The sequence below is a fragment of the Sceloporus occidentalis genome, unplaced genomic scaffold (genome assembly GCF_023333645.1).
Source record: "Sceloporus occidentalis isolate IW3139 unplaced genomic scaffold, rSceOcc1.0.p SCAF_5, whole genome shotgun sequence".
NCBI lineage: Eukaryota > Metazoa > Chordata > Lepidosauria > Squamata > Phrynosomatidae > Sceloporus > Sceloporus occidentalis.
In genome coordinates this window covers 62,250,304-62,277,528 of record NW_028316985.1, presented here as the reverse complement: position 1 = coordinate 62,277,528, position 27,225 = coordinate 62,250,304, and the positions used below count along the sequence as shown (strand labels likewise).

At 39.5% G+C, this 27,225-nt stretch overlaps 1 protein-coding gene across 2 annotated transcripts in view; it reads left to right on the top strand.

The window, feature by feature from the left end:
- Nucleotides 1-27,225, top strand: part of TMEM117 (transmembrane protein 117) — a 297,239-nt gene that overhangs the window by 179,542 nt on the left and 90,472 nt on the right. For both annotated transcript variants that reach the window (XM_089524261.1, XM_089524263.1), the window contains exon 5: nt 5,587-5,684. In XM_089524261.1, coding sequence (XP_089380387.1) covers nt 5,587-5,684 — 98 coding nt within the window. The remainder of the gene's footprint in view (nt 1-5,586; nt 5,685-27,225) is intronic.

Here is a 27,225-nt window from a genome sequence, read left to right as displayed (position 1 = left end):
AGTTAACTATAACAACAAACCATATTTTTATTGTTTAATAATATTGTATTGTAAGCTGCCTTTTGGAAACCTTACTCGGAAAGGTGGTGGACAAGCATCTATAGTGAGAAAATAGAATACAGTGGATCCTTACCTTACGCACGGGAACCGTTCCAGATCCCCCTACGTAAGGCGAAAAGTGTGTATGCTCGAGCCCCATTGAACATAATGGGACTCATGCTCGCGACATAGGAGAGCACACGTGCCAATATTTTGCAGCACAGCTTCAGCATAAGCTGAAAGCCACATATAGTGTGAATGCGTATGGTGCGGGTGCACTGTATGTGCTTCTGTGTCTCTATGTTTTTGCCATAGCTTTAAGACAATGGAATATAGACACCTGAAGCTTGGTATGGATACTGAGCTGTATGCAAAGGAATTTTGTAGCACCTTTGAGACAAACTCCATAAAAGATATTGTAGCCTAAGCTTTCGTAGACTTAGTCTACTTCCTCAGATTCATCCTCAGATGGCTACTTCCTCTCCATGCACCTGAAAAAATAGACTCAGGCCTTGTACAGACCAGTGAAAAGCATTGGCCTGTGGGTGGGGTGAGGGCTGAGCATACCCATGCTCCAAGCCCTAACCATGCCAGCAGGGCACCATTTTGGCAAGCACCCATTCACACCGGGTGCACCATTATGACACACCTCCAATGCAGTGCCCAAATGGCACAGCACTGAAGGGGTGTCATCATGACGTACCAGTATGCCTATGACGCTCCTTGGAGGGAGCAAAAAGAAGCCATTTTTCACTGCTTCATTTTTGCTCTCTCTAGGGTCCGGATTGGTGCCGTGGCATGCAGTTGTTGCGGCACCGATCTGGGGTGGAAAGGTGCAGCATCTTGCCGCGCCTTCCTGCCAATCTGTACAGCCCCACAGTCTAGGAAACCTTATGCTACAACTTCTTTTGCTCAGTTATCTCAAAGTACTACAAGATCCCTTTGTGTACTGATACTCCAAACAAAACAAGGTTATGTCTTTGAACTCTAGCCTCATACAAAGCTGATACTTCTGTGAGTTTTAAATAAATAATTAATAAATAAACAATAGCATCAGGAGAAATTCTGGCACGCATTCAACAGTGTAATCCAAGGAAGTGAAGCCAGAGAAACTTGCATCCTGATTGCCATATGACACTAGAATTCTGTTTCCCACCCCTGATGCCAAGGAGAATTAATGAGATAGAATTAGGATGAAACCCACACACTGTTCTCTTACAAGATATTTAGAAAAACATGTAAATGTTGGCTCTAATTTTTAATGCTCACATTTAAATGAGCCACCTGTTAATCTGCATCCAAGTTATGGTGATTTAAGAGGGTGAAAAGTAACATCAATATTAGCCAAACTTATTTGAATCCCCTCATCCTTGGGTTGCTCAAAGTCCATATGTTAAGGGAGAACTTGTTCTAAAGTTGTAAACTAATGAGCATTACATTATGGCACACAGTTGTATGGGCCATAATTCTGGATTATAAAGATAAGATTTCCCCCTCCACAATAGTCTTTTAAGACACATCAAAACTTCAGGTAAATGTTGTCATCTTTTTGCTTTTAAAATTTCACCCGGTGTTTTGTTAGATGGGAAAAACATAATGATATATCAGTAACATTTAAGCATATAATGTAATGAATCAAGCAACTGTAGATCATGAACAACTGTATCTCACATAGTATTAAAACACTGGATGTCTTATAATAATCGCCATAGTGATTGGGGGATTCTGGCAGTTGTATTCCAGAAACTTTCCCCAAACTCTGGATAAAAATAAGAGATTGATGAGCACTTCCACCCAACATGATGTCCACCAGAAGCTTCCTCACTTAGAACAAAGTTGCTGGTAAATGCAATAACAGGAGTTTCACCAAAAGAAGTTAATTAATGATGGGTGACTGGATTAATTATGGTGGGGAAATGATCATATACAAGAGAAACCCTCAATGCTGCATGAGAAGTAGCTATCAGAAAATATAGAGGTCCTGGATATTATTTCTAAGACGTTGTGTAAACCAAAAAGAGTTATCCAGGGTTTGGTTTTTGTGTACAACTGAACGAATGACTGATGCGTGTTACTGCCAAAGTCAGATTGGTGCACACTGCAAATATAACTCAACCAGAGTCATGTTCATATATCTCCCTATGGTCTGAAAATCTTCCTGTCAGATGGATAGTTGACTGATCCAATAATATCCAATTGACAAATTAAACCTGAATCATGCCCATATAAAGATAAACGCAGTGGCTCAGTGGTTAAGACGCAGACTCTTATGATTGCAAGATCAGCAGGTCAAGGCCCAAGTACCGCATGATGGGGTGAGCTCCCATCACTAGTCCCAGCTTCTGCCTGTTGAAACAATGGAATTCAAAAGGCCAAAAGCAAAAGATACTATCAATAACCTTTTATAGTACCTTTTGTCTTTGGTCTTTTCAATTCCATTCAAGTAGATATATCTTCTTAAAAGGTAACAAAACCACATATATAACAAAAGTATTCATAATCCAATATATACAAAAGGTACAAAATGGACCATAGTAATAATGTCAAAGAGAACAACACAAAATTGCATATACATCAAATGATATAAACTACATTGAAGGAAGTGCCACAAAATATATTGCAACAGAAAAGAGGATAAGAGAAAAGAGTGAGTGAGAAAGGGGGAAAGGAATCACAAACTCAAGATAGCCTTATGAAGGCTCAACAGCTGATTAGGGCAATACAGATAGCTGAAGATCATCTTTATCTCAGTAGCTCACCATTAACCCTATAATGGTCATTAAGCAAATAATGACTCAATTTATAGATCTTGTTCCTGTTCTGACAGTGCCAACCTAGCTGTTCAAAAGCATGTAAAAGCGCAAGTAGATAAAGGTACTACTTTGGTGGGAAAGTAACAGTGTTTTGTGCAGTCATGCCGGCCACATGATCACAGAGTCGTCTTTGACAAGGCTGGCTCTTCAGCTTAGTAACAGAGATAAGCACTACCCGCTACAGTTGGACATTACTTTTTAATATCCATATATCTCACTTTGGTCTGAGAATCTTCCTGGATGGTTTTTTGTGGGTTTTTCGGGCTATGTGGCCATGTTCTAGCAGAGTTTCTTTCTGATGTTTCACCAGTATCTGTGGCTGGCATCTTCAGAGAATGATGCCTCTAAAGATGCCAGTCACAGATGCTGGCGAAACATCAGAAAGAAACTCTGCTAGAACATGACCACATAGCCCAAAAAACCCACAAAAAACTATGGATGTCGGCCATGAATGCCTTTGAGTTTACATCTTCCTGGATGGTTCAGCTGGATGGTTGACTGATCCACTAATATCCCATTAACAAATTGACACAAAGTCAGCTTTTCTTTAGTATTTTTTTCACACCACACATTAGCATTGCATATTCACACCCACCCACCCCCCCCCCCCCCAAGTGGCTTAAAACAAGAATTTGGGAAAGTTACTTTTTGGACTAAAACCTCCTGGATGGTATCCAGTGGATTCTGGGAGCTGTAGTATTCAAAAGTAACCTTCATAAGCCTTGTCTACAACTACATTCCACAAAAACACAACCTAATAGTAAAATAAGTATATATTTATGATAATATCTCCTTGACAACTGAAGGCCGATGGTAAATATGCCAGACCAAAGAAGCAATCCCTCTAATGTTCTGCAGAATCTTTTTTATATATAGTCTTCTATTTCCTGGCAGTGGCCTATTCCACATTCTAGACACTTCCCTCTATAGAGAGAGCTGGCAGTAAGAGCTACAGAAAGAATTAGGTTGTAAATTTGCCAGCTTGCAGGAACAGTCCATCCAAGAAACTGTAGAAGATATCTATTCTCTTCCTGTTTGTATTTAATAATTGAAAAACCAAGAATAGGCTGGATTCAAAGCCCAATAAGGCAACAGTGGCCTTTTTGGAGCATATGTATGTGTTAGGGTCACCATAAGTCAGAAACAACTTGAAGGCACACTACATCGATTGGCCAGCAGCTTACCAATACCCTTTTCTGCTGCAAAATTCTGAAGGAATGACTAATGTATTCTCAGTGAGGAACAGAAAAGAAGTCTGAGGTCAGAAGAACATGGTGCTGATACAGTAGTTTGTAGAAGGAAAGTCTACATTTCTGTATGAGGAAGTATAAAAGGAAAGCAAAGGCAAACAGCCTCTGAAATGCCAAGAATACCTGGGATTATGGCCTTGTGGTCATCATAAATCAAAAATGGCTTAAAGGCACACAACAACAAGGAAGGGTCAAACTGAACACAATGTGGTTTGTTTGCTTACACTCATAGCATCAACATTTCTTTATTTAATTACACATGGGCACAGACCACATTGTAATGCAAGGGGAGAAAAGGCTTGCAAAAATGCTACCATGGCACCAATGACATCTTAAATGTCTTGCGGCTTAGCATGAAATTTGACCATAATTTTTCACACTTGCTGTGGAGCAAGTGATGAAGAACACCTGTCCTAGAAGATGCATACTTTAGTATCACTGGTGATATTGAAAATTATTATTATTATTATTATTATTAACCTTTATTTATAAAGCGCTGTAAATTTACACAGTGAGGTACATAGCATGTACCCATGCTCGTTCTAAGCAGGGTAGCAGGATTTTTAATTTTTCCACAAAAGCAAGTACAGACAAAACTTTACAGTGATGTGATACAGGTGCAGGGATTATGATCTCAGCTGTAGGAAATTTCAAAAGAGCACATAATAGGAATCTGAAAAGGTCTTCTCTCCATGAGAAGTGTTCTCAGACAATTACAGCTGTGAGCCCATTTTTGATATCTCTGGAGATGAAAAAGAATAGAACCGATAAGTACAAAATGAAAGGAAACACTGTTCTTTCTATAAATTCCTTTTTGCACCTACTGATTCTATTCTTTTTGAACTCAGTTGAATGAGTGCAACCCTTCTGTGGCATTGCTGTGCCCAATGGCATGTTTAGCCAAATGGTAATCAAGCCTATGCTACTCAGCCATAGCCATGGTCCAGATAGCCTTTTTGTTAGTGGTCAGTCATGCAAAAGGGTACAATTGCACTAGGTCACAGCAAAAAACTTTCCATAACTGTTCATGCCCATTTAAGGTTGCCCACATTCATTCAATATTTTGTTCATATATAATTCAAAATATGGGGGGGGGGGGACAATTGTGGAACCATGGGATGCTAATGTGGCATATAGAGTCATGTTAATTCTAAAAAGTGCTATTATCTCTTTTTCATATGTGCCTTGCTGCAAGAAAGAAATGACAATGCCCAGTCGAAATAAGCTACCCTATACATACCTATCTATGATTCAGCCTTGTTGAGCACATGGAAGGAGGCTTCTTAGCAAACAAACATATAATCAGGCTGAATAACTGTATGCATGTCCATGTATTGTAGATTGGGACAGTTCTCATGTGGAGATGTCAACCTTGGGCAAAATATGACACCATAAAAACAAATTATAATTGCAGTATTTTAGCCAAGACTGAATAACAACAGCTTAAACTGTTTTCTTTGTTTTTCTCTCTTCCTTTATTCTAGGTTACAGATATGATGCTTCAGGACAAGCCCTATCCTCACTGGGGGAAGTCTGCTAGGGCTTTCTGGAAAAGGGGGAACACCAGGATTGTTTTATTCTGGTAAGAGGCAACATATATTATTTACTGAGTGCCTATTTGCAATTATATAGAAAACATCTAAATCTTTTGAAAGAGCTATCTGATTTTAGGTGTTTGTCCAGTAGCAACAACAGTAATACATTTTTAGATGTGGTAGGACAGAGGCAGAAATTCCCTTCTGGCCTGAGGCAGAAATAGTTTTACAACATTATGGATGGAAGTATCCTGCTGCTCCTTTTGCAACAGTATTGCTAGGCATCACAGTGGCTGTAAAACAGTGACCAAGCCCATTTCCTTTCCCCGAATTGAATGAAGACTAATTGGCCACAGGAGTGTACTATCAAAAGTCCCTTGCACTGTCCCCTTTGTCCTCCATCCAGAGCTCTGGATGCTACATCCACATCTCCATGTAAGTCCACTGGCAGAACTTTACATTTTGCCAGGTTCAAATATAATCTTGGATAGAAAATTTATGCTGTATCAAGAAATAAAATTATGCACAGCACTGAGATTTCCCCCCCCTACAATATGTCCATCCGATACCAGACGCCCAAAGAGTGTTTTCAAGATTCACGTATGCATCAGACATTTACTTATAAGTAACACATAGTTTTAATATAAACTAGGCAGACAACAGCTCTGGATGACCACCTAGATGTATTGTATCTCAACAGGTCATAATAAGTGGAAAGCTCCGTACTTGGTAAAGGAGCAGTGTATTTTCTCCACTATCCACCTATTGCAATATGTAATCTAGACCGTCAATATGGAGGATTACCAGCCACAATATATGGAGGACCATATATTGCTAAAGGCCAGATTAATTATTTCCTTTTCTTTGTTCTCTAAAAAGAGGAGGAAAGTCTGTGCTGTTATGGCCACATGTGAACATTTCTGCATAGATGGTCAGTATAGTGTTATTTTAGAGGTGTGGGGCATGAATCATCTCTTTCCTCACCATCAGTCAGCCAGGTAAGTTTTTTAACTTGTATTTCCTACAGGTCTCCTATCCTGGTTTTAACCCTGTTTAGCTTCCAAAAGCAGACAGGATCTGGTGTCTTTGGGGTATTTAGGCCCTTGGAGAAAAATACAATGAATATAAAAAAATAAATATACTACCACAGATTTTTCTGGTCCTCACACCCTGTCCCCTGCATAGATTCTTTCATTCCATCATTCCAGAGGTGGCTTTGTTTTTTATATCAGTTATTCATCTGCATGTATATGAAAACCTTTGTTTTGAAAAATAAAAATATTATTTTACATCCATTGATATCAAATAATAAAGGATGACATTAGAGCTATATTTAAAGAAAGCATCCAAAACACATGAAATGTTGGCAGGAGGAGAGAAAGAACAAGAGAAGTTACCTGAAACAAGCAAAATAAAGGAAAGGGTATGTTTTCATTGGCTCACTGTGTTCATGTAGGGAATCTGCAAGCTATAGAGCAGATCTTGGGGCCCTCCATTTTTTGGCCCACGGCTCTCATTAGCCTTACTACACATGGGCAATAGTCAGGAACAGTAGGTCTCAGGGGCTGAAATATCTGGAAGGGCTCAGGTTGGAGAAAGCTGCTTTAGAGCATCATATGAAGAATGATCATATAGCATAGCACAGGAAATCCTGGACATGTTCACTGCTGCACATAAGGAACCACATGCATAAAAAATACATTTTGGGTCAGGAAAAAACAATTTAAAAAAGACTATTTGTTACTACAGTCTTCATAATCTAGGATGATCACTCTGTGCCACGTTGTTACTGAAATCTCACATAATTCTGTAGATAGCAGCTTGTGTATGCATATGTTTTGCACAACTGCAGCATTTGCCAGACCAGTGGGTTTTTCATATCATCATAACAGCTGCTTATGTTCATTTAGCCATCACCACTTGACTGTAATATGTCTGCACATTCAAATCAAAGACCACTTTCTCAGTAGCTTCCTGGTCTGAATCCTCACTTGTGGATTGTTGCTCCTCTTCCCATTCAGCAAATGGCTGTGAATCAGCTCATGTATTTCAACTCTCTGCAGATTGTTTCCCTATGGTGGGATGTGCTGGGATGAGATGTGGGAGATCTGGTTTCAAGTCCCCACAGAGACATGAATCTCACTGAATGGCTTTGAGTCATTCTTTCTTTAGCCTGTCCTACCTGACCAGGTTGTTCTGGTGATAAAATTGGGAGGGCATAGGAGAGTTATGTAGGCTACCCTGAGCCAATTGGATAAAAGATGGGGCATGAATAATCAATAAAATATAACATGGCATAAAAGTAGAGCTTCCAGCATCTATGGAAAACTTTGAATCAGTTTCCTATGCACCTTGATTTGAGTCCTGGAAGGAGCACCATTTACAGTTTTGCCTCTTGGGCATTTGCCTTGTGCCTTAGAAACTCTCATCCGTGACATCCTCTCAATGGCTCAGGACTACTGAGTTCTCTCTCTCTCTCTCTCTCTCTCACTCACTCACACACACCCACCCCCCCACCCCTGAGAACTAAGAAGGAGTAGCTCCTGCTGTGGGACTCTGTAAGGAAAGGTGTACAAACAAGGAAAACAGCTGTGCATGAGATGAAGAAGGGCAAAGCTCCAGCTGCTTCTCACTGTTTTCTTAGGGATCCCAGCCAACACAATTGGGCAAAGATCCTCCCTGGCCTTTGCTGGCTAGCTGCTCTTTCTTTTGGCCTCCTTTCGTCACAAGTGGCAACTCTTCTTGAGGAGGATTTTCTAAGTTCACAGAGAAGTGTGTGTGTGTGTGAGAGAGAGAGAGAGAGTATGTAAGAATATGCACCCTCTGTGGAAATTACTAATAGTTTGATTGACTTAAGAGTGGGAACGAGTTGGAGAAGGCATGGCAACCCTACATACATCCATTAAAATATCCTTCCTCAGCAACTCATTAAACATGTAGTTGGGTTCAGACTACTATCATGTTGTAACTCACTGTATGAAGCAAGAAAGGAGAAATGTTTATTACCCACCTACACTTGAGACAGATGAGTTTTCCCTTCTTGAATTTGCAAACCACTGCTTCCCTGTACTGCAGCAGTAGCAACAGCAGAAACTAGGCTGCTGCTTCTGGTTGTCCTTTCTAATACTAGTGCTCAGGGTCATTCAATAAAGTTGACTAGCAATAGATTTAGGACAGACAAAAGAAAGTATTTGTGTGACATATAATGAATGTACAGAAATCAGCATATAGGATGCAGCTGCACTCCAGAAATAATCCAGTTTGACACCACTTTAATTGCCACAGCTCAGTGGTATCAAATTCTGGGAATTGTAGTTTATTATGTATCCAGAACTCTCTGACAGAGAAGACTAAATATCTCACAAAACTAAAATTTGAAGAATTCCATAGAATTGAGCAAAGGTAGTGAAAGTGGTGTCAACCTGGAGTATTTCTGAAGTGCAGATGTAGCTGTAGTTACTAGAATGAGGGTTTTGGAAGGGGATTTAGGGAAATATATGGTGGATCTATCAGACATTATTGTGACATGAAGCTTCAGTTGTACCTCTGAATACAGTCAACCCTTCTTATACACGGATTTTTTTATACATGGATTCAAGCATCCACTGTTTGAAAATGTTCAAAAAAAGTAAATTTCAAATATCAGACCTTTATTTTTCATTTTTATAAGGTTATGCTATATCATTATATTTAATGGGACTTGAGCATCCACGGATTTTGTTATCCACGGGGGATCTTGGAACCAAACCCCAGCGCATAACAAGGGTTCACTGTACCAGTTTCTTGGAAAACGAACAGTAAGTGCTAATGCCTTGCATCCTATGGTGTAGACTTCTACAGAGCATCTCCAAAGCTGAGGCAAGACTAGATGAACACTTTGCCTGATCTCACATGGGTTTTATGGATCTTTTGTCGGATCCAGCATTGCTTTTATTCAGAGAATGGAAAGGTTATTGTACAGTTGGCCTTCCATATTTGTGGATTTGACTTTTGCAGATTTGATGATTTGCTGTTTTGATTCATATGTTCTGTCTAGTAATCTCTAAGTCCTCCAGTGCAACTTTGCCAGAAATTGACCACAGAATTTTGCTGGAGAACCTAGAAATTCCTAGTGAAAACACTTCTCTAGGCATTTGTAAGTCCTCCAGCATGATTCTGGGATCAGCTTCTGGAAGGTGTTGACTACAGAGTTGCAATGGAGGACCTGGAGATTCCTAGAGAGGTGTTCTCTTAAGTTAAAAGAATAGTGGGGTTTTTTTTATTTGCAGTTTTTCCATATTCACGGGGGTCCTTCACCCTAATCCCAAGAACAACTGGGAGGGACAACTGTATTTTGAATTGCAACTCCCATAATTACATGACCAGAATCCATCAGCTGTTATGAACATTTCCATTATCTGTGCCTATGTTCTTATCAGTATATTCTTTGTAAATATTTTGCTTTATGTGTGGGAGAGGAGTATAATTTTTACTGCCAGTCTATAAAATACAAGAGCAGGAGTCAGAAAAAAATGGAGAAAACTGTACATATTTATTGAAATTAATTTACAGTGGGCCCTTGGTATCTGCTGGGGTTTGGTTCCAGGACCCCTGTGGATATCAAAATATGTAGATATTCAAGTCCCATTAAATATGACATGGTAAATGGTGTCCCTTATACTAAATGGCAAAATCAAGGTTTGCTTTTTGGGGGATATATATATATATATATATATATATATATATATTCAAACAATGGATGGTTGAATTCATGGATAAAGAATCTGTGTGGATATGGAGGGCTGACTCTATAATCTTAAAAGGAGTATATTCATTTTTTCCCCATTTTCTCACTTCATAATTTTCATGAAGTCAAATGACACACTTCTCCACAGTCTGATATTATACATCTCTTGTTCCATAAATAAATTTCTTTCAGCATTCCAAAGAGTGTGTTTTGCTCTGCAGTCTTTCCCAGCATCTTTCATAAGTTATCATTTATATTAACATTTTGTGTAAAATATTTTTCTTCCAGACATCTATTAATGGCAAGTTTGTTTCCTTCTCCCAGTTCTTGGCCACACGTATATGTACCGTAATAAGCATATTTCCTACCATTTTACATAACTTAATATCATCTTTTCAAGTCTGCCTAAGAGAAAAACTTTAGGATTGATTTGCAATTTATATTTCACATTTTATTTTTGCAATGGTTACTGTTTTGCTTTGGATTAGCATAACATACCTATTTTTATACCCTTGATATAATTTGTCACAACAATCTGAACACTGCTTTAGGTTTAATAAAAGCTTCTTTTCATACTAAAAAAGTTAGTCTAATTGGGATTTTAGACATGTTAAGGTCAACATAAATATCTATTTTTAGCTAAGAGCAACAAAATACAATTGCCCTAGACAGCATTGGTTATTAAGGATTGACATTTTTTTATGGACTACATTTCAGGTGTTCAGTAACAACCAGTTTGACTATTCTAATAACCAGACGGGAGAGGAAAAAAGCAGGGTAGGGGTGGAATGAACATTAAGAATTATAATTAAGTCTTAAAAAACTAACAAATATATTATAGCACAGTTTTTCACAGATAATTTACTTTAGTAGTTGCATAGTTGCCAGGTGTGTACATCCACATGTTTTAGTGTAGGATGTCATGATGTAGGAACAGAGAGCCATGTGTAAATTACTGCCTGTTTTTTTTCTGGTAAGCTAATGGTTACATGTAGCTGGATCAAAAACCTGTAATAAAAACAACAGAAAGAAGGAATCTTCTCCTTCCATCTCAGGTGGTAAAAGACCTTGGCTTAGCACAGGTCATTACTGATCACAGCAATGTTATGGAATGTGTCCTGTTGGAGGTATGAAAAATATGTGTTAGTTATGAATTTTACCAGATTTTAGCCAGAAACATATGTATCATTGGTTGTAGACAGACATATCAATTGTTTGTTATGAGATTTTTGGGCTATGAGGCCATGTTCTAGAAGATTTTTTTCCTGACATTTTTCGTGATGAAATATCAATTGTACCAGTGGCTCACAGCCAACATTACATTTCTCTGAACCAGAGTAGGGAGACCACTGTTCCTTCTACATAATCTGAACAAAAATAAATCTCAATTGAATAATAGATTTTATATTTAGACTAGCCCAAGTCACTTGACCAAAGTGTTAGTTTGGATAAGCTAATTGTAAAGAACCAGTGAGGAACAATTCTGTAAGTTAAAGATCTGCACAACTGTTTACTCTAAATTCCCATGCTGCTCAGTTTATGTAGCCATATTTGTTTCTCTATAGATAGCTTTCTGCCTGTGTGCTTTGAAGAATAACTTGCTTCTAACCCCCATTTTGGCAAATTTAATTTACTTCACCAAGTGCAGAATATTGCTCAAAGAAGAAGGGGAAATTGATATGGTTTATTCAAAGGCATTGATCAATGTTACCTCAGGAGAATCCATAATTTACATATTTTATATTTCTACACATTTTTGTCAAACATGTCTCGGTGTGTGATTTCATATTTAAAAGCATCATTTTGTACACACTATAATGGAGATTTCTCCTAAGATGAATAGCTGTGTCTTTGAAAAAATGGAAATTAAACATTGGAATGTAAAGCCATTTTAATGTACTTAATTAAGTAATCCATATGCCTGTTGAATGGGGAAAAAGATAAAATGAAAGTTTGTGAAATTTACACTGAGAATGTCTCAAGGAGAGGATGTTTATTTAGCCATCATCATGTTTGGAAAACTCCTAGTAGAAACAATGGGGCCCTTTAAGCCTTGTTTATCTACCGAGTTCTTTCTGATGTATTATCTACTGCTCATTTTCTTCTCTGTTACATTTATACCCCAACTTTCCATTTTTAAAAAATGCCAGCAATAAAACTGTGGCGTGTTTCGGATGGGCCCTATTGGGCACCGTCATTACGTTTCTGTCTCTGTCTCTGTCTCTCCCTCTCCCTCTCTCTCACACATACACTGTTCATCTCCTTTTTACATACTTGCATATGTACTTGTGTATACTCTCATCCCCATGTGAGAGCGGGACAGTGAAGAAAAACAGAAAGAAAATCAACTTGAGATGTGCTCCTGGAGAAGACTGCTGAGGATACCATGGATGGCCACGAAGACAAACACATGTGTTCTAGAAAAATTGAGCCCAAATTCTTATTGGAAGCCAGTATGACTAAATGGAGGCTACTGTACATTTGCCACATCATGAGAAGACATTAATCATTAGAAGAAAAAAAAACACAATGATGCTAGGAAAGGTAGAAGGCAGCAGAAAGAGAGGTGGACCACATTCCAGATGGTTTGATTCAACCAGAGAGGCCACAAGTTGGGGAATAGCAATAGCACTTACATTTCTATACCACTTTATAATGCTAAGCACTCTTTAAGCAGTTTACAGTGTGTTAGCCAATTGCTCCTAACAAGCTGAGTACTCATTTTACCAGCCTACAAAAGGATGGAAGGCTGAGTCAACCTGGAGCCCTTTTGGATCAAACTAGCAATGTTTTGGCTACAGTACTGGCATTCAACCACTGTGTCACCAGGGCTCCTTTTGTCTCTCTTCAGGGAAACTGCAGAAACTGAGCAGAGCTGTTAAGGACAGGGAGAACTGGAACATCCACAGGGTCACTATGAATGGAGGATGAATTGAGCGTAGTTAACAACAACGATACTTGCATATGAGCAAGAGAATGAATGCTTCTGTGTGACTGTGCGTAAGACAGAGTAAATGTGTATGTATGCAAGTGAAAAAAAAAGAATGAAAAAGCATGACTGAGTGTGTACATATCTGTGAGCATTGGCTTATGTGAGTGTGACTGTGTGTGAGACAGCATGTGTAAAATCTACACATGTGTTAAGTTTAAATTTATTTAAAGAAAATTGTTCTAATGTGGACAATGTTATCTCCATATAACATGTTAAAATGTTAATACACATGAATGTACAAACAAAAATATGCACACTAAACCTTTTTTTCATATACGACTTCAAGCAGGGGACATCCACATGTAGATGTAAAGGAGGTCAACAAGGGTATAAAGTTTGAGAACCACTGAAGTAGGCTATTTTCTTCCACAGCTTACTCAATGTGACATTGGTGATTGCTACTAGCCTAAGTCTGCGAAGAGAAATAAACCTGGGAAATGACAAAAGTGGCTTCAACCACAAATTGAAACTCTCAAACAGGGCTAGTACCAGGTTTGGCGGGGTCCTAGGAATCACTTCCTGTTGAATGCTTCTCCCAGAAGATGATTTTGAATCCCACAGACAGCAGAAATGGTGAAGCTGCCTCATCCCAACAGTGGCAAGAGCACTGAAGTCCCTCTCCGCCAACTGAAGAAATGAAGACAAAGCCACCAACAGCTCCAAACTCCCTTGAACCTTGTTCCTCTGGAGTCAGGTTGAAAAGGGATTCCTGAGACACTGTAGGAGAATCCAGAAATGTAAAGGAAGATCAAGGAGATGATTTACAGGACCTTTTAAGGGTCCGAGCCTTTTGCAAATACCCAAGGGTGCCAATCCCTGATGCCAGACCTTGCACTAGTGCCATAGGATAATAGGGGCCAGGAGTTCAAGAGAACCAAATGGGCATCACTTTCCAAAGTGATTCTTTATATGACAGCATTTCTACTTAAACTGAACCAAGACTGTTTAGTCAAGATCTCCCCCTACCTTCTCAGGAAGAAATGAAGATAACTTAAGTAGCAAAAAATATACCATCCAGCTGACGTGAACCATCCAGCTAACAAATTATGGAATGGCCTGTCAGAGGAGATCCAACTCATTACCAATCTTGATGGCTTCAAAAAGGCAATCAAGACAGATCTCTTCCAACAAGCCTTCCCTGAGTAATTCACTCGGTCACCCCGCTGATATGGACCATCCTACGTATTACCCCAAGATGCCCTGTTTTCCTATCTCTGATTGTTTTAATGATTTAAATTGTATTTTATTATTGTATGTTGGAACTATTATGTTGTTTGTTTAAGGAAGGTGGGGATAGTGGGATTTATTTTTATATTGTATGAATTTTATTATTGCTGTAAACCACCTCAATTTTATTGGAAATTATTTATTTATTTATTTATTTATTTATTTATTTATTTATTTATCAAGATAAAAACAGTATAATTGCTAGCCCACATAATTGAATATCTCATAGGAAAAGAGCCATCATGTACCAGGACTCATGAGTATATATATATTTTCTGTTACAAATGAAATAGAGTTCTCAGAGCATTAACCAGGTCATGTGTCACAAGAACAACCACCTGTGTACAGTAGGTCAAACTGGACTTTCACTATTTCCTTTACTGCAGAAACCAATTCTTCATGTAGCTAAAAGGTCAGCACTTCACACCAGTTTCCCTCACTGACTACTTCATCAGCAAGAAATTTTTGTACTATTCAGGTACTGACAGTAGCCTATCTTTGCCTCCATTGGAGACAACGCTCTCAGCATGACTTCTACAACATGCAAGGCTGAGATCTCCAGCCTCATTTAGAACCAGAGTTTAGAAATGTTTGTTGTTTGGACAACTTTCCACATATCACAGTATACATAACCAGTGGCTGGGGATTCTATTAGTCCAAAAGTACTCTTTTATTGCTCAAGAATCCATTAAATCATGATGTAGAGCCATTTATTTCAGCAATTAAAACAATCCGGGGATGCTTTGATTTGGATTTCCTGCATGGCAGGGGTTTGGACTGGATGGCCCTTGCAGTCTCTTCCAACTCTATTATTCTATGATTCTATGGTGCGTTACAGACCGCCCCTTTGGGGCAGCCTGTATCCGGCCCTTTCCCCGCTGTATCGGGGCCTCAGCTGCCACAACGGCAGCCTCCGAGGCCCCGATCTACCGCTTTCCAGGCCTCGAGGAAGTGGCAAAAGGCCGCTTCCCCATGGCCTGGAAAGGGGTGTCCTCAGGGCTTCAAGACGCGAGGACACTCGATGGCGGCGGGGAGGAGGAGAAAGGGGCCACTTGGCCCCTTTCTCCTCTGCGTCACTGGCGCAGCCATGTAAAGGCTCTAGGCGCACTCACGTGGCACGACGACATCACAACCGTGCCACCTCGTTTGGAGGCGGCGCGGTGGTGACGTCGTCATGACGGCCCCTGTGTAAAACGGGTGCCGCCATTTTGTACGTGCTGAGCACGTACTAGGGTTGGGGGCATCCAGAAGGGACGCCCTTTTCTAACCCTAGTACGTGCTGAGCACATTTAGGCACGTCTGTAACGCGCCTATGATTCTAAATCCAGTTCCTGACAAGTTGAAGGGGTTGTCTTAAGGCTGACCCAAGATACTTAGTTTTCTGAAGTGGTCAAAATGTTGTTCCAGGTACAGAAGCTGGCCAGGCTAGAAGATGAATATTGTTTCAACACTGGTGAACAGATAATGCCCTGCACTGCACATGAGGGAACCATGGTAGCTTAAAAGGCACAAGTTGTAATAATTTCCAGTTGGTGGCAGCATGTCTGTTTAACAATGGATCACCTTATCTATGTGTAATACATTAATTGTACAGTGGGTCCCTGATATCCACTGGGGTTTGGTTCCAGTCCCCCACCCCACCCCCCATGGATACCAAAATCTGTGAATGCTCAAGTCCCACTAAATACAATTGAGAGTAAAATGCTGTTCCTTACATAAAATGGCAAAACCAAGGTTTATTTTTGGAATTTATATATTGTTAAAGTATTTTCAAGATTTGGATGTTTGAAACTGTGGATAAAAAAAGCCCATGGATATAGATGGATGACTGTAATTATTCCTTCATTTTTCAGTTTCTAGATGATTGAGGTTATTAATTAGACTTGACCCGCATAAATGACAGGTGGGAGAAGGAGTGGTTCACTCAATTTTCGATCAGAAGTAAAACTTGGAAAAGTTGTTCTTTAGATACACCCTCCTGATACACTTTAGATAACAGGATACACCCACCTGATTGGCCAATGTCTATGCAGTTTGGGGGTGTCTGGGACTTCTGGTCAAAAAAAGTTAGTTCCCCCCCGCAATCTCTAGTTGGACACAGTAGGATTGAAGCATTGTTATTCTACTTTCTTTTCCCTTCCTCCCCTATACTCCCCATTCTTCTAGTCTTGTCCTTGATCTACGGCCCTGTGGTTTTGAAAGCTGAGCAAAATGAAAGGAAGAAATACTCTTTTCACAATGCCAGTTCTGCAAAGCTTCTTTTCTATTCCTGCACTTAATGTCAAACTTAACAAACTCATATATGATTGGTATACCTGTATAATGTAACAATGGAAAGTACTTCCTTTGATATATATATATATATATATATATATATATATATATATGAGAGAGAGAGAGAGAGAGAGAGAGAGAGAGAGAGAGAGAGAGTAAAAATCAATATAGCTCTTTTTTACACAAGGATAATCTTCTGATAACTAAGCAATAGCAAGATGTTCAATTTTCCTTTGTAAGTGAGATGAAATAGTGAGAACAGTGTGCTCATGTTTTCACTCTGTGTAATTACATGTTGTCTACCCACAATTGCGACAATAAGAAAAGCAACAGATAGAACCTCAAATAGATTAAAATGTCAGTAAATCACACAGTGTTAACAGCAGCTGCCATACAGGTCTCATTGTATAATATATACTTTGTCTCCCCACTTACTTTCCTCTCCCTTTCCGTTTTGCTTTGAAAATCTATCACACAAAGAAAACATCTTTGAATGGATGTCCTGAAATTATTAGAGCCACAAATTTGATGTAAAACCTTTGACGTGTATCAAGTCAAGGTACTTTATTCATGCCACGGCGTTATGTCAAAGACGATTATGCAATCTCTTTATTACAATGCCCTCAAAGGTGTAGCTAAAAACCCTTTAATACAATGGCATTGTTAGTAGCCTGGAAGTGTCTCTTATCCTTTGTGCTATAGCACATTTACATTCTTTGCTTATGGATTGGATTAGCTTGCCTTGTGATGGACCATGACTCTAATTTATGGTTTGTTTTATATTTAGCACTTTCTGCAGTATAAGTATTAGCCCCTTCTTAATGGGCAAATCCCTGTGAGCATCCACAGAATGCTATCTGGGTCTTTGGCAGAAAGAGTGGATTTAACACACACATACATGCACAAACACACACATATCTTATGCTGTTTCATCTGAATATGGCAAATATTTTTATTTTCCACCTTTTCCATACCCTAGCAACATTCAGTTTTTCTACTGCTATGTAAGCATGCATCTGATTCCTTTAACTACACAGAGACTGGAAAGGAAAACAGGGTTGGCAGAAGTATGCATTAAAATGGAGTTGGTGTGCATTTAAATTGCATTAGTTGCTCCCATAGCATTAGCTGACTTGAAGACACGTGGTTATGGTTGAGCATTATTACATACAAAGCTTTCCAATACCCTTCCTCTTCCCACTCTTGCTGTTGATTAAACTTTCTCCTCAGATTGGTGCTAATAGCTTGACTTCCAGAGCACATCTCTTTTCTTAACTCCAGCTTTTAAAAAACAGACTTTTTGGTGTGTGTGTTTATTTTTCAGACATTTTGTGGAATTGCTTTCCCCTCAGATGATTTGAATTGAGCTACTTGCTTGAATTCTGAATTCACCAGCAGTTTACAGATTGTGAGATGACTTTAATTGTCCACTATTTGTTTTTTTAAAAGTATTTTGATAATAAGTGATTGAATTAGTACATTGGGAACATTTGGAGGTGCAAAGGGGCTTTAGAGATTCTCTTCCTAACTCCAGGTGACTGTGTTTATTCCCCAATAGCAATAGCAAGTACATTTCTATACCACTTATCAATGAACTAAGCACTCCTTAAGCGGTTTACAATGTGTAAGCTAATTGCCCCCAACAAGCTGGGTACTCATTTTAGTGACCTATGGAAGCATGCAAGGCTGAGTGGACTTTGGAGCCCCTGGGATCAAACTCACAACTGTGTGGCTGCAGTACAGGCATTTATTTAATCACTGAGCCGCCAGGGCTCCCAAGCCACTACTCTCAAATCATAGAATCATAGAATCATAGAGTTGGAAGAGACCACAAGGGCCATCCAGTCCAACCCCCTGCCATGCAGGAAATCACCATCAAAGCATCTCCAACAGATGGCCATCTAGCCTCTGCTTAAAGACCTCCAAGGAAGGAGACTCCACTACACTCCGAGGGAGTTTGTTCCACTGTCGAACAGCCCTTACTGTCAGGAAGTTCTTCCTAATGTTGAGGTGGAATCTCTTTTCCTGTAGTTTGCATCCATTGTTCCAGGTCCTGTTCTCTGGAGCAGCAGAAAACAAGCTTGCTCCCTCCTCAATATGACATCCTTTCAAATATTTAAACAGGGCTATCATATCACCTCTTAACCTTCTCTTCTCCAGGCTAAACATCCCCAGCTCCCTGAGTCGTTCCTCATAGGGCAAGGTTTCCAGACCTTTCACCATTTTAGTCGCCCTCCTCTGGACACGCTCCAATTTCTCAATGTCCTTTTTGAATTGTGGTGCCCAGAACTGGACACAATATTCCAGGTGGGGCCTGACCAGAGCAGAATACAGTGGCACTATTACTTCTCTTGATCTAGACACTATACTTTTATTGATGCAGCCTAGAATTGCATTGGCCTTTTTAGCTGCGGCATCACACTGTTGACTCATGTTCAACTTATGGTCTACTTGGACTCCTAGATCTCTTTCACATGTACTTTCATTCAGCAATGTGTCTCCCATCCTATATCTGTGCATTTCATTTTTATGCCCTAAGTGCAGTACCTTACATTTCTCTGTGTTGAATTTCATTTTGTTAGCTTTGGCCCAGCTTTCTAGTCTATTCTGATCATTTTGAATGTTGGTCCTGTCCTCTGTAGTATTAACTATTCCTCCTAATTTGGTGTCATCTGCAAATTTGATAAGTGTGCTCCCAATTCTGTCATCCAGGTCATTGATAAAGATGTTGAATAACACTGGGCCCAGGACAGAGCCCTGTGGGACCCCACTGGTCACTTCCTTCCAGGAGGAAAAAGAGCCATTGTTGAGCACCCTTTGGGTTCGGCCGGTCAACCAATTACAGATCCATTTAACAGTTCCTTTGTCTAGCCCACATTTTACAAGCTTGTTTGCAAGAATATCATGGGAAACCTTGTCAAAGGCCTTACTGAAATCAAGATATACTATATCCACAGCATTCCCTTCATCTACCAAGCTGGTAATTTTATCAAAGAAAGAGATCAGATTTGTCTGGCATGACTTGTTTCTCTGAAACCCATGTTGACTTTTTGTGATTATGGCATTGCTTTCTAGATGTTCACAGACTCTCTGTTTAATGATCTGCTCCAGAATCTTTCCTGGTATTGATGTCAGACTGACTGGACGATAATTGTTGGGATCCTCTTTTTTCCCCTTTTTGAAGATCCCAGGAACCCTTCAGGTACCACCTTTGAAACAATAGTTAGAAACTGACGCTCGTGGAAGAATAGATTCCCAGCTATGAAGCATATTTTAATCACAAAGCTGAGATGAGTGTGTTAGAGTGTCTTGTTTGAAAGGAAAATGTGAATATAATAGGAATATCTGCAGCCCAGTAGAACATTGGCAATTAGTTAGATAGTTTCATCTCTACATAAAAAGACTATGAAAGGAGAAAGGAGGTCTCACTGCTGCTGATAGTGACTTATTGATCTGAAATATCATTGAATGAAACATCAGAAAAATTCAAAGAACCATTGCAGAAGAGATATTAGGCCAAGACTGTCAAGAGAGGAGGCAGACTTTCATTAATTAACAGGGTTTCCACCAACTCTGCCAGGAAGTTTAAAGGGTAGGGGAAAAAAGCCTGGGGGGAAGGATTCTTTGTTGTTGTGAAAATACCACAGGCATAATATATACCTAGTTGTGTCAGACTGAGATCTGGGGCCTTACTTTGTATTCCATCAGTGGAGCCAGCAGTTATGTTAGGATATAGGACTTCCAGAAGCTGGTAAGCAGTCAGAGAAATTGCTGTTCGCAAAATGTGAAGATTCTTGCTGGTTGAGAATGAAGATCTAGTTAGCCCAGCATCTTGTTTTTCACAGCATTTAAGCTTCTAGAAAATCTATAATGGATATAATCAATAGTTATTTTTTTTTTTTGTAGGATATCCTTCCATGTCCATTGGTATGTCAAAGTTCTACTGGATTAAGATAAGAAGAGACCTTGTGCTGTGCCAGGTTTAAGAGACCCTATCACATTAGCCCCAAAATGTTGAATTTTAAAAAATATATATCTTTTATGAAGTTCTTTATAATCTGAGGCTCTAAAATGTAATTTAGGGCCCAAACAGACAGGCCAAAATAAAGCTGCTTCAGGTCACTTTGGAGGGATGCTGTTTAAATGACACACGCATCTTAAGAGGCCAGAAACTGCACCAAAGCATTTATAGATAATATACAGATTCTTTGGTGGAAACGAAGGCATTCTGAGCAACCTAGAAAGACAACTCTTTGCCTACTTCGGTCCTTCAAATCCCAAAATGTGGTTCTGGAGAGCTTGAAAAACCTTCTGACACTTACTTTAGGCTGGTAGCAGCAGCTGAAGGACGGGGGCAGAGAGAAGAGAAAAGTTCCTTTATAATCACCAATGGAACACCAAATTTAGCCCTCTCTGCTGTAATAAACATCTTCAAAATGTCACTTTCTTTTCTTTTGTTAATGAGAATATAATTTTTTAGTACAAGGAAGATCTCTGTTGTAGTACCTGAGGTATGGAACAGCTTTCCACAAAATTGCTACAAAACTTCAGTTTTATGTTGCTGTTTTTTTTTCCTTGGAGAGCAAAAAAAGATTTTTAATTTGGAAACATCTAACATAGTTGAAGGTTGTATGTTGTTTGCATGTTGAGTTTGTATGTGGTTTGTTAACATTTACCTGTTAATATTGTATGGTTTTAGTTAGTATTCATTTTCTGTTAATCTTGCAAACTCAGTTTTGAATGTGACCCACATTGGAATTAGGTTTTTTTACAGTTGTTCTCCTTCTTCACAGCAGGATATCTTGAGTATTATTTTTCATAGAGGTGTGACTGTAAACAAATATTCTTCACATCCCTAGTTGGCACTATTGTTATTCTTCTGAGACAATATTTTGAAGGGATATTTTGGCTTTGTGATAAAATAATTGTACACAGCGCAGCAAAGTTTCCCTATTTAAACAAGACCTTCAGTGATGTTTTGCTTCTCCTGAATAAATCCCATTGGTAAACTTATCTTAGTTTTTTAAAAAGCTGTTTTGTTTTTGTTTTTGTCTGTAGAATGTTCAGTATCATCCAAAACAAAATAATTTACAAGATGCACAGATGAAAGAATCTGTAACATGATATTAGTGTTTCAAAGAAGGTTTAGGTCTATTTCAAAGTGCCTTTCTCTTTCAACTTCTGTTTATCAAAGGGTTTTAGAGCTGTTGTTTTGCAAGCCTTCATTTTCATTTTTACAGTTATATTTTGGGAAGCTTTTTCATGGAACAAAAATATACTGTAAAAATGCCACTTCTGTCATCTGTCATGAAAGTTTTTTTTTTTTTCATGTATGAAATGGGGAAGCTTTCTTCCTCTCTCATAATACTAGAACCCTGGGGTGGCGTGCTAAGGTGAGTTGATGGAGCTGAATGGATTCAGAACAGATAACACAAAGGACTTCTTTACACAGTTGTCAAAGCGAAACTGTGGAATTCATTGTCATAAAATGTAGCAACAGCTGCCACTTTGGACAGCTTTAAAAGAGAGTTAGATCAGTTCATAGAGAATAGGCCCATACATGCCTTCTAGTCAGAATGAGTACATTAGGCCTATGCAACTATTGTGATTAGATCCTGAATTCTGAACCAAATTGGTCCCATTCTGACCAATTTAGACTAAATGTGAAGTGGGCTGGATCAGCCCAATTCATGTCCAAAGTGGATTGGTTTGGTTCAAAATGATTCAGAGTGTTTCAGATAAATATGGAGAATATATATATATATACACACACACACACACACCAAACAGATAGATAAAATGCCATGGTTGGTTGAGAAGGTAGGAGAGGTGCTACAATTCTGTCTTCCATGTGTAGCTAATATCTCACCAGCACTTTCCAATCACAGTTTGGGAAAGGGATGGTATGAGATCATGCAATTCTCTTGACCAGGTTTGTGTCCTTTTCTAGATTTGATTAGCTTGAGCCAATTCAAACTAGAGGGCAATCTGGTTGACTGAATCTGTCTTTAAACTGAACTGGGACGAGTAGGAGATTAATCCTAAATTTATCACTTGCTGGAGAATGTACAGTTGGGCATTTAGGTGCACTCCTATCTTGTTGGTGGACTTCCTATAGTCAAATGGTTGGCCACTGTGTGAACAGAATTTTGCACTTGATAGTCCTTGGTTTGATCCAATATGGCTTTTCTGTTCTTAAAAGATTCCAGAGATTACAACATATTGTGGCTGTCTTTTGAAAACAATGCACTTTGTTTTAATCTATACACAACTTCAATTAGTGTTCAGGTCAGTAAGTGGTAAGACATTTATGGAATCAATCATTTTGGGTTAAGGAGTATGCAGACTACAGGCTTACTAATGGAATGGAAATAATGCCTGGAACCTTTCCAAAACAGTCAAAGTCTCAATGGAACAATTAAATATGTATGAATAATGTTTGCAGTGAAGTTCAAACACATCAGCCTGAGGCTTATATTTTGGGTTTTAATTTATTCACTTTTTTACTTTTTGCAGCTCTTAAATAGTCCAAAAATATTTTGGAGAACTGTGCCTGCTGCATCGTTTATATAAATTCTGACTGACGTATATAGCAGCAGTTATTATTTTTAATCACTGTTTCAGGAAATAGAAATAGATCCTGAAATAGAGAAACATGGTTTAGCATTCAGGCAAAGAGAAACTTCATTCATTAATACATTCAGTGTTAGTACATTATTCAGGCTGCAGTCCAATATATAGTTACAGTAGGTCCTTGGTATCCACTGGGGGCTGGTTCCAGGAGCTTCCTGCCTGAGGATACCAAAATCCATGGGTGCACAAGTTTCATTATATACAGTGGCACAGTAAAATAGTGTCCCTTATATAAAATGACAAAGTCAACGTTTCCTTTTGGATTTTTTTTTTTTAAAAAATTAAGCCATGGATAGTTGAACCCATGGATGCCAAACCTGTGGATACAGAGGGCTGACTGTACTTCAGAATGCTTTGAACCCTGTGGGTCTTACTTGTGAAGTGAATATCCACAGGCATAGTAAATATGCATAAGCTTGCCCTGTCAATATACTTCCATACCTGAAATGTTGAATACCCAAAGGAAACAAAATAATAAAAGCCCATAATTATTGCATTTTCAATTCTTTTGAGGGGATGACACATGAGCTTGAATAACTGAAACTATTTTTGTTGAGTTTAAGTTGTTTGGAATTCCTTGATCAACAAAGCAGAAGTGCATCACAAGCTAATCATATATATATATATATATATATATATATATATGGGTTTTTTCTTAGTGAATTAAGCATAGCAGAGATAACCTGACTCATTTCAAAAGCTGAAATTGGACAGTTGCTTAAGTAAATGCCTTCTAAGGGTGAATCTGCCATGGCTCTATCCTATGGAAATCTGGATTTGCCGTTTGTTGTGGCACCAGAGGTTTAAAATGGCATCTTGAGCAGTTGGGGTGTCAAACTGCATTATTTCTGCAGTGCAGATTCAACCTCAGTGTGTTTTCCATTGAGTTAACCAGTTGTGGTGTGAGACAACTGAGCCAAACTGAAACCAGCTGTAATTACAGCTAGAGCAGGCTTCTCCAAATCTGATGCTCTCCAGATCAGATCAGGTCTGCAGCTCCTCCAGTATCAGCTGCCATGGCCAATAGTCAGAGGCAAAAATTAATTAATTTCACTAACTTGTCTATTCTGGGTTGGGAACAAGGAAGTTGGAATTCAACAGCTATGTAGAGGACAACAGGTTTCTTAAACATTTTGACTGGTACTGTTACCCTAAAAGGTGGGTGGACCAGGGGTCCCCACAAATAGTGTAAGCATCTCTTTGGTATTTTAGGGGAATTAATAGTTCAAAAAGGGACATGCAAGGGGAAGGTGACTTCTTGGATCTTTCCGCCTTTGTATACCAGAACTAACTGCAGAGAGTGAATATAAAGGTTTTATTTAGAAATATACATAGGTGCACACAAACACACAAAACTACTGTAGCCTTAAAAAACATATTAGACTAACTGAAAGAAAGGTATGGAAGGATAAATAGTGAGAGATCAGGATTTAGAGGGACAGTAATTACCAGTCCTGAAGATAGGGCCATGGAAGAGGGAGAGTGGTTCAAACAGAAACACAGTGAGTGAGAAGGACCCTCTGTGCACACATGAGCTGTGGTTTATATTTATATCCTATTTCATAGCCTTGAGGGGTACTTGATGCTACTACACAGTGTAATAAAGACTTGGGTTTCTCATGGAATTGACAAAATGATTCCAGAGTGGTTGATGGCTTTAACTTTAGAGCAGTGGTTCCCAAACTTTGGTTGTCCAAAGGTTTTGGACTTCACCTCCCAGAAGCCCCAGTGAGTCAGTAGTTCTGGGAGCTGACGTCTAAAACATCTGGGTGACCAGAGTTTGTGAATCGCTGCTTTAGAGTGTCAAAACATAGATAGTACTTGAGAGAGGCTCTAGATAGGTGGACAGGAAGGGTGAGTAGGAACACAGCCTGGAGTGAGGAAGAGGTCCTTAACTGCTTTGTGATGGGACTCACAGGCCCTGTACAGGCAAGCACCTTGGGCCAGCTTGGGGGTGGAGTCGGGGCATAGCATCTCCATTACACACGCCCTGCCTCTGCCTCCAGGGCATCATGATGCCACGCGCTGCTCCATACAACTTACATATGATGTGGCACCATGACAATGGTGCCCTTTCCAGGGCGCAAAGTGGAGCCACTTTTTGCAGTTCCTTTTTGAGTCCTAGAAAGGCTGGATTGGGGCCGCAGCGTGCGGTTGCTGTGGCCCTGATCCAGCTGAAGAAGGGGCAGCTGGAGGCCACCCCTTTGGGGCTGTTTGTACAGCCCCTCAGTCTCTATTGTGAGAGGAAGTACGAAGAGCCTGGGAGAGAGGGAAGTTGGAGTGGATCAGCAAACTGATTCATCATTTATTTTCGTACTATCTAGGTCTCCCACATGTCCTTAGGTGAGCATGACGCCTTACCTAGTTTTCACAGGTCATTGTGACTGCTCAAAACATGCCTGATGTTAGATATTAAATGTAAAACCCCATATTCACAAGAGGGGTGTAGGGTATGTCAACAAAACAAAAAAGCAAACAACCTTTGGAATAAGAACAGAGTTTTGGTTTTTTCTTCTGGCTCATAGTTGTTGAAAGGTGAGCTGCCTAAATTGGACCAGTAACACTTTCAGGGTAATCTGTTTTAAGGGGTAACCCACAAAAGGTGTGTTACAACACTTCAAACAGGAGTTTACCAACACTTGGTTGATGAAGGTAAAGTCTTCATCAGCTAACTTCCTAGTCAAATTCAGAAGGGTTCTTAGTGGTTGATGTCACTGACAAGAATCAAGTTATGAAGTTGGAAACAGCCTCAGATAGTGAAACTGCTTCTTCATTCCTGGGATCTGTGACTCTATAAAACAGAACCAATGCAAAATTCCTTTCCTGTGACAGTCTGTGGGGATAACTCTCTCTACTCAGGGTATAAAACACAAGCTTTGCATGCAGAAGATCCTTAGTTCAGTCTCTGGAGTGCTATACATTAAAATATGGGATCCATTCACAACATACATTCCAGCACTAGGATTCCACTTTCACTGTCATGGTTCCATCCTATGGAATCTGGGTTTGCAGGTGAAGGAGGACTATTTAGAATTCTCTGCCAGAGTGTTTGAGTGCCTCACCAAACTACAAACTCTGGAATTCCATAAGATGCAGAAATGGCAGTTATTAGTAGACTCATAGTGCTTTGTGTGAAAGATCCAGGGTTGGGCAATATATTGATCTCCAGATGTTGGACTGAAGCTCCTAACATTCTTCACTGTTGGTCCTGGTAGCTAGGGCTGATGGGAGTGGTAGTTCAACAACATTTGGAGGGCCACTCTGCCTAAATTGTATCAGGTGACCAGTAAACGCAAGGTGTAGCCCTGAGACTCTGGAGACCTAATGCCTATCAGAGCAGATGATATTGAGCTGGATGGTGTGATAGCCCATCTATTAGTCCCATGTTGTTTATACACTAATAGGAAATCTAAAAGGAAATTTGTGCCACAGTAATAGCTTCCTAAATTTCTTCTTCAGTTTTGGGTTGACCAGACATTTGATATGGGTAGCTAATCCTGGGTCATCAGTATGGGATTGCATATGATTTTTGGAAGAACGCTTTTATGATTCACAAAGACAAACCTATCCTTCCACCCAGTCCAGGGGCTCTACCAGAAACCCTCAGAGATGAAGAGAGATCTTCAGAACTTTGTGATCATGTTTCCAGATAACTGCTATTCTTTGCAGAGCATATAATAGGGGCAGCTATTATGCTGAAGGTTAGCAATTCTTTGTGTGTGTGTGTATGTCTTTC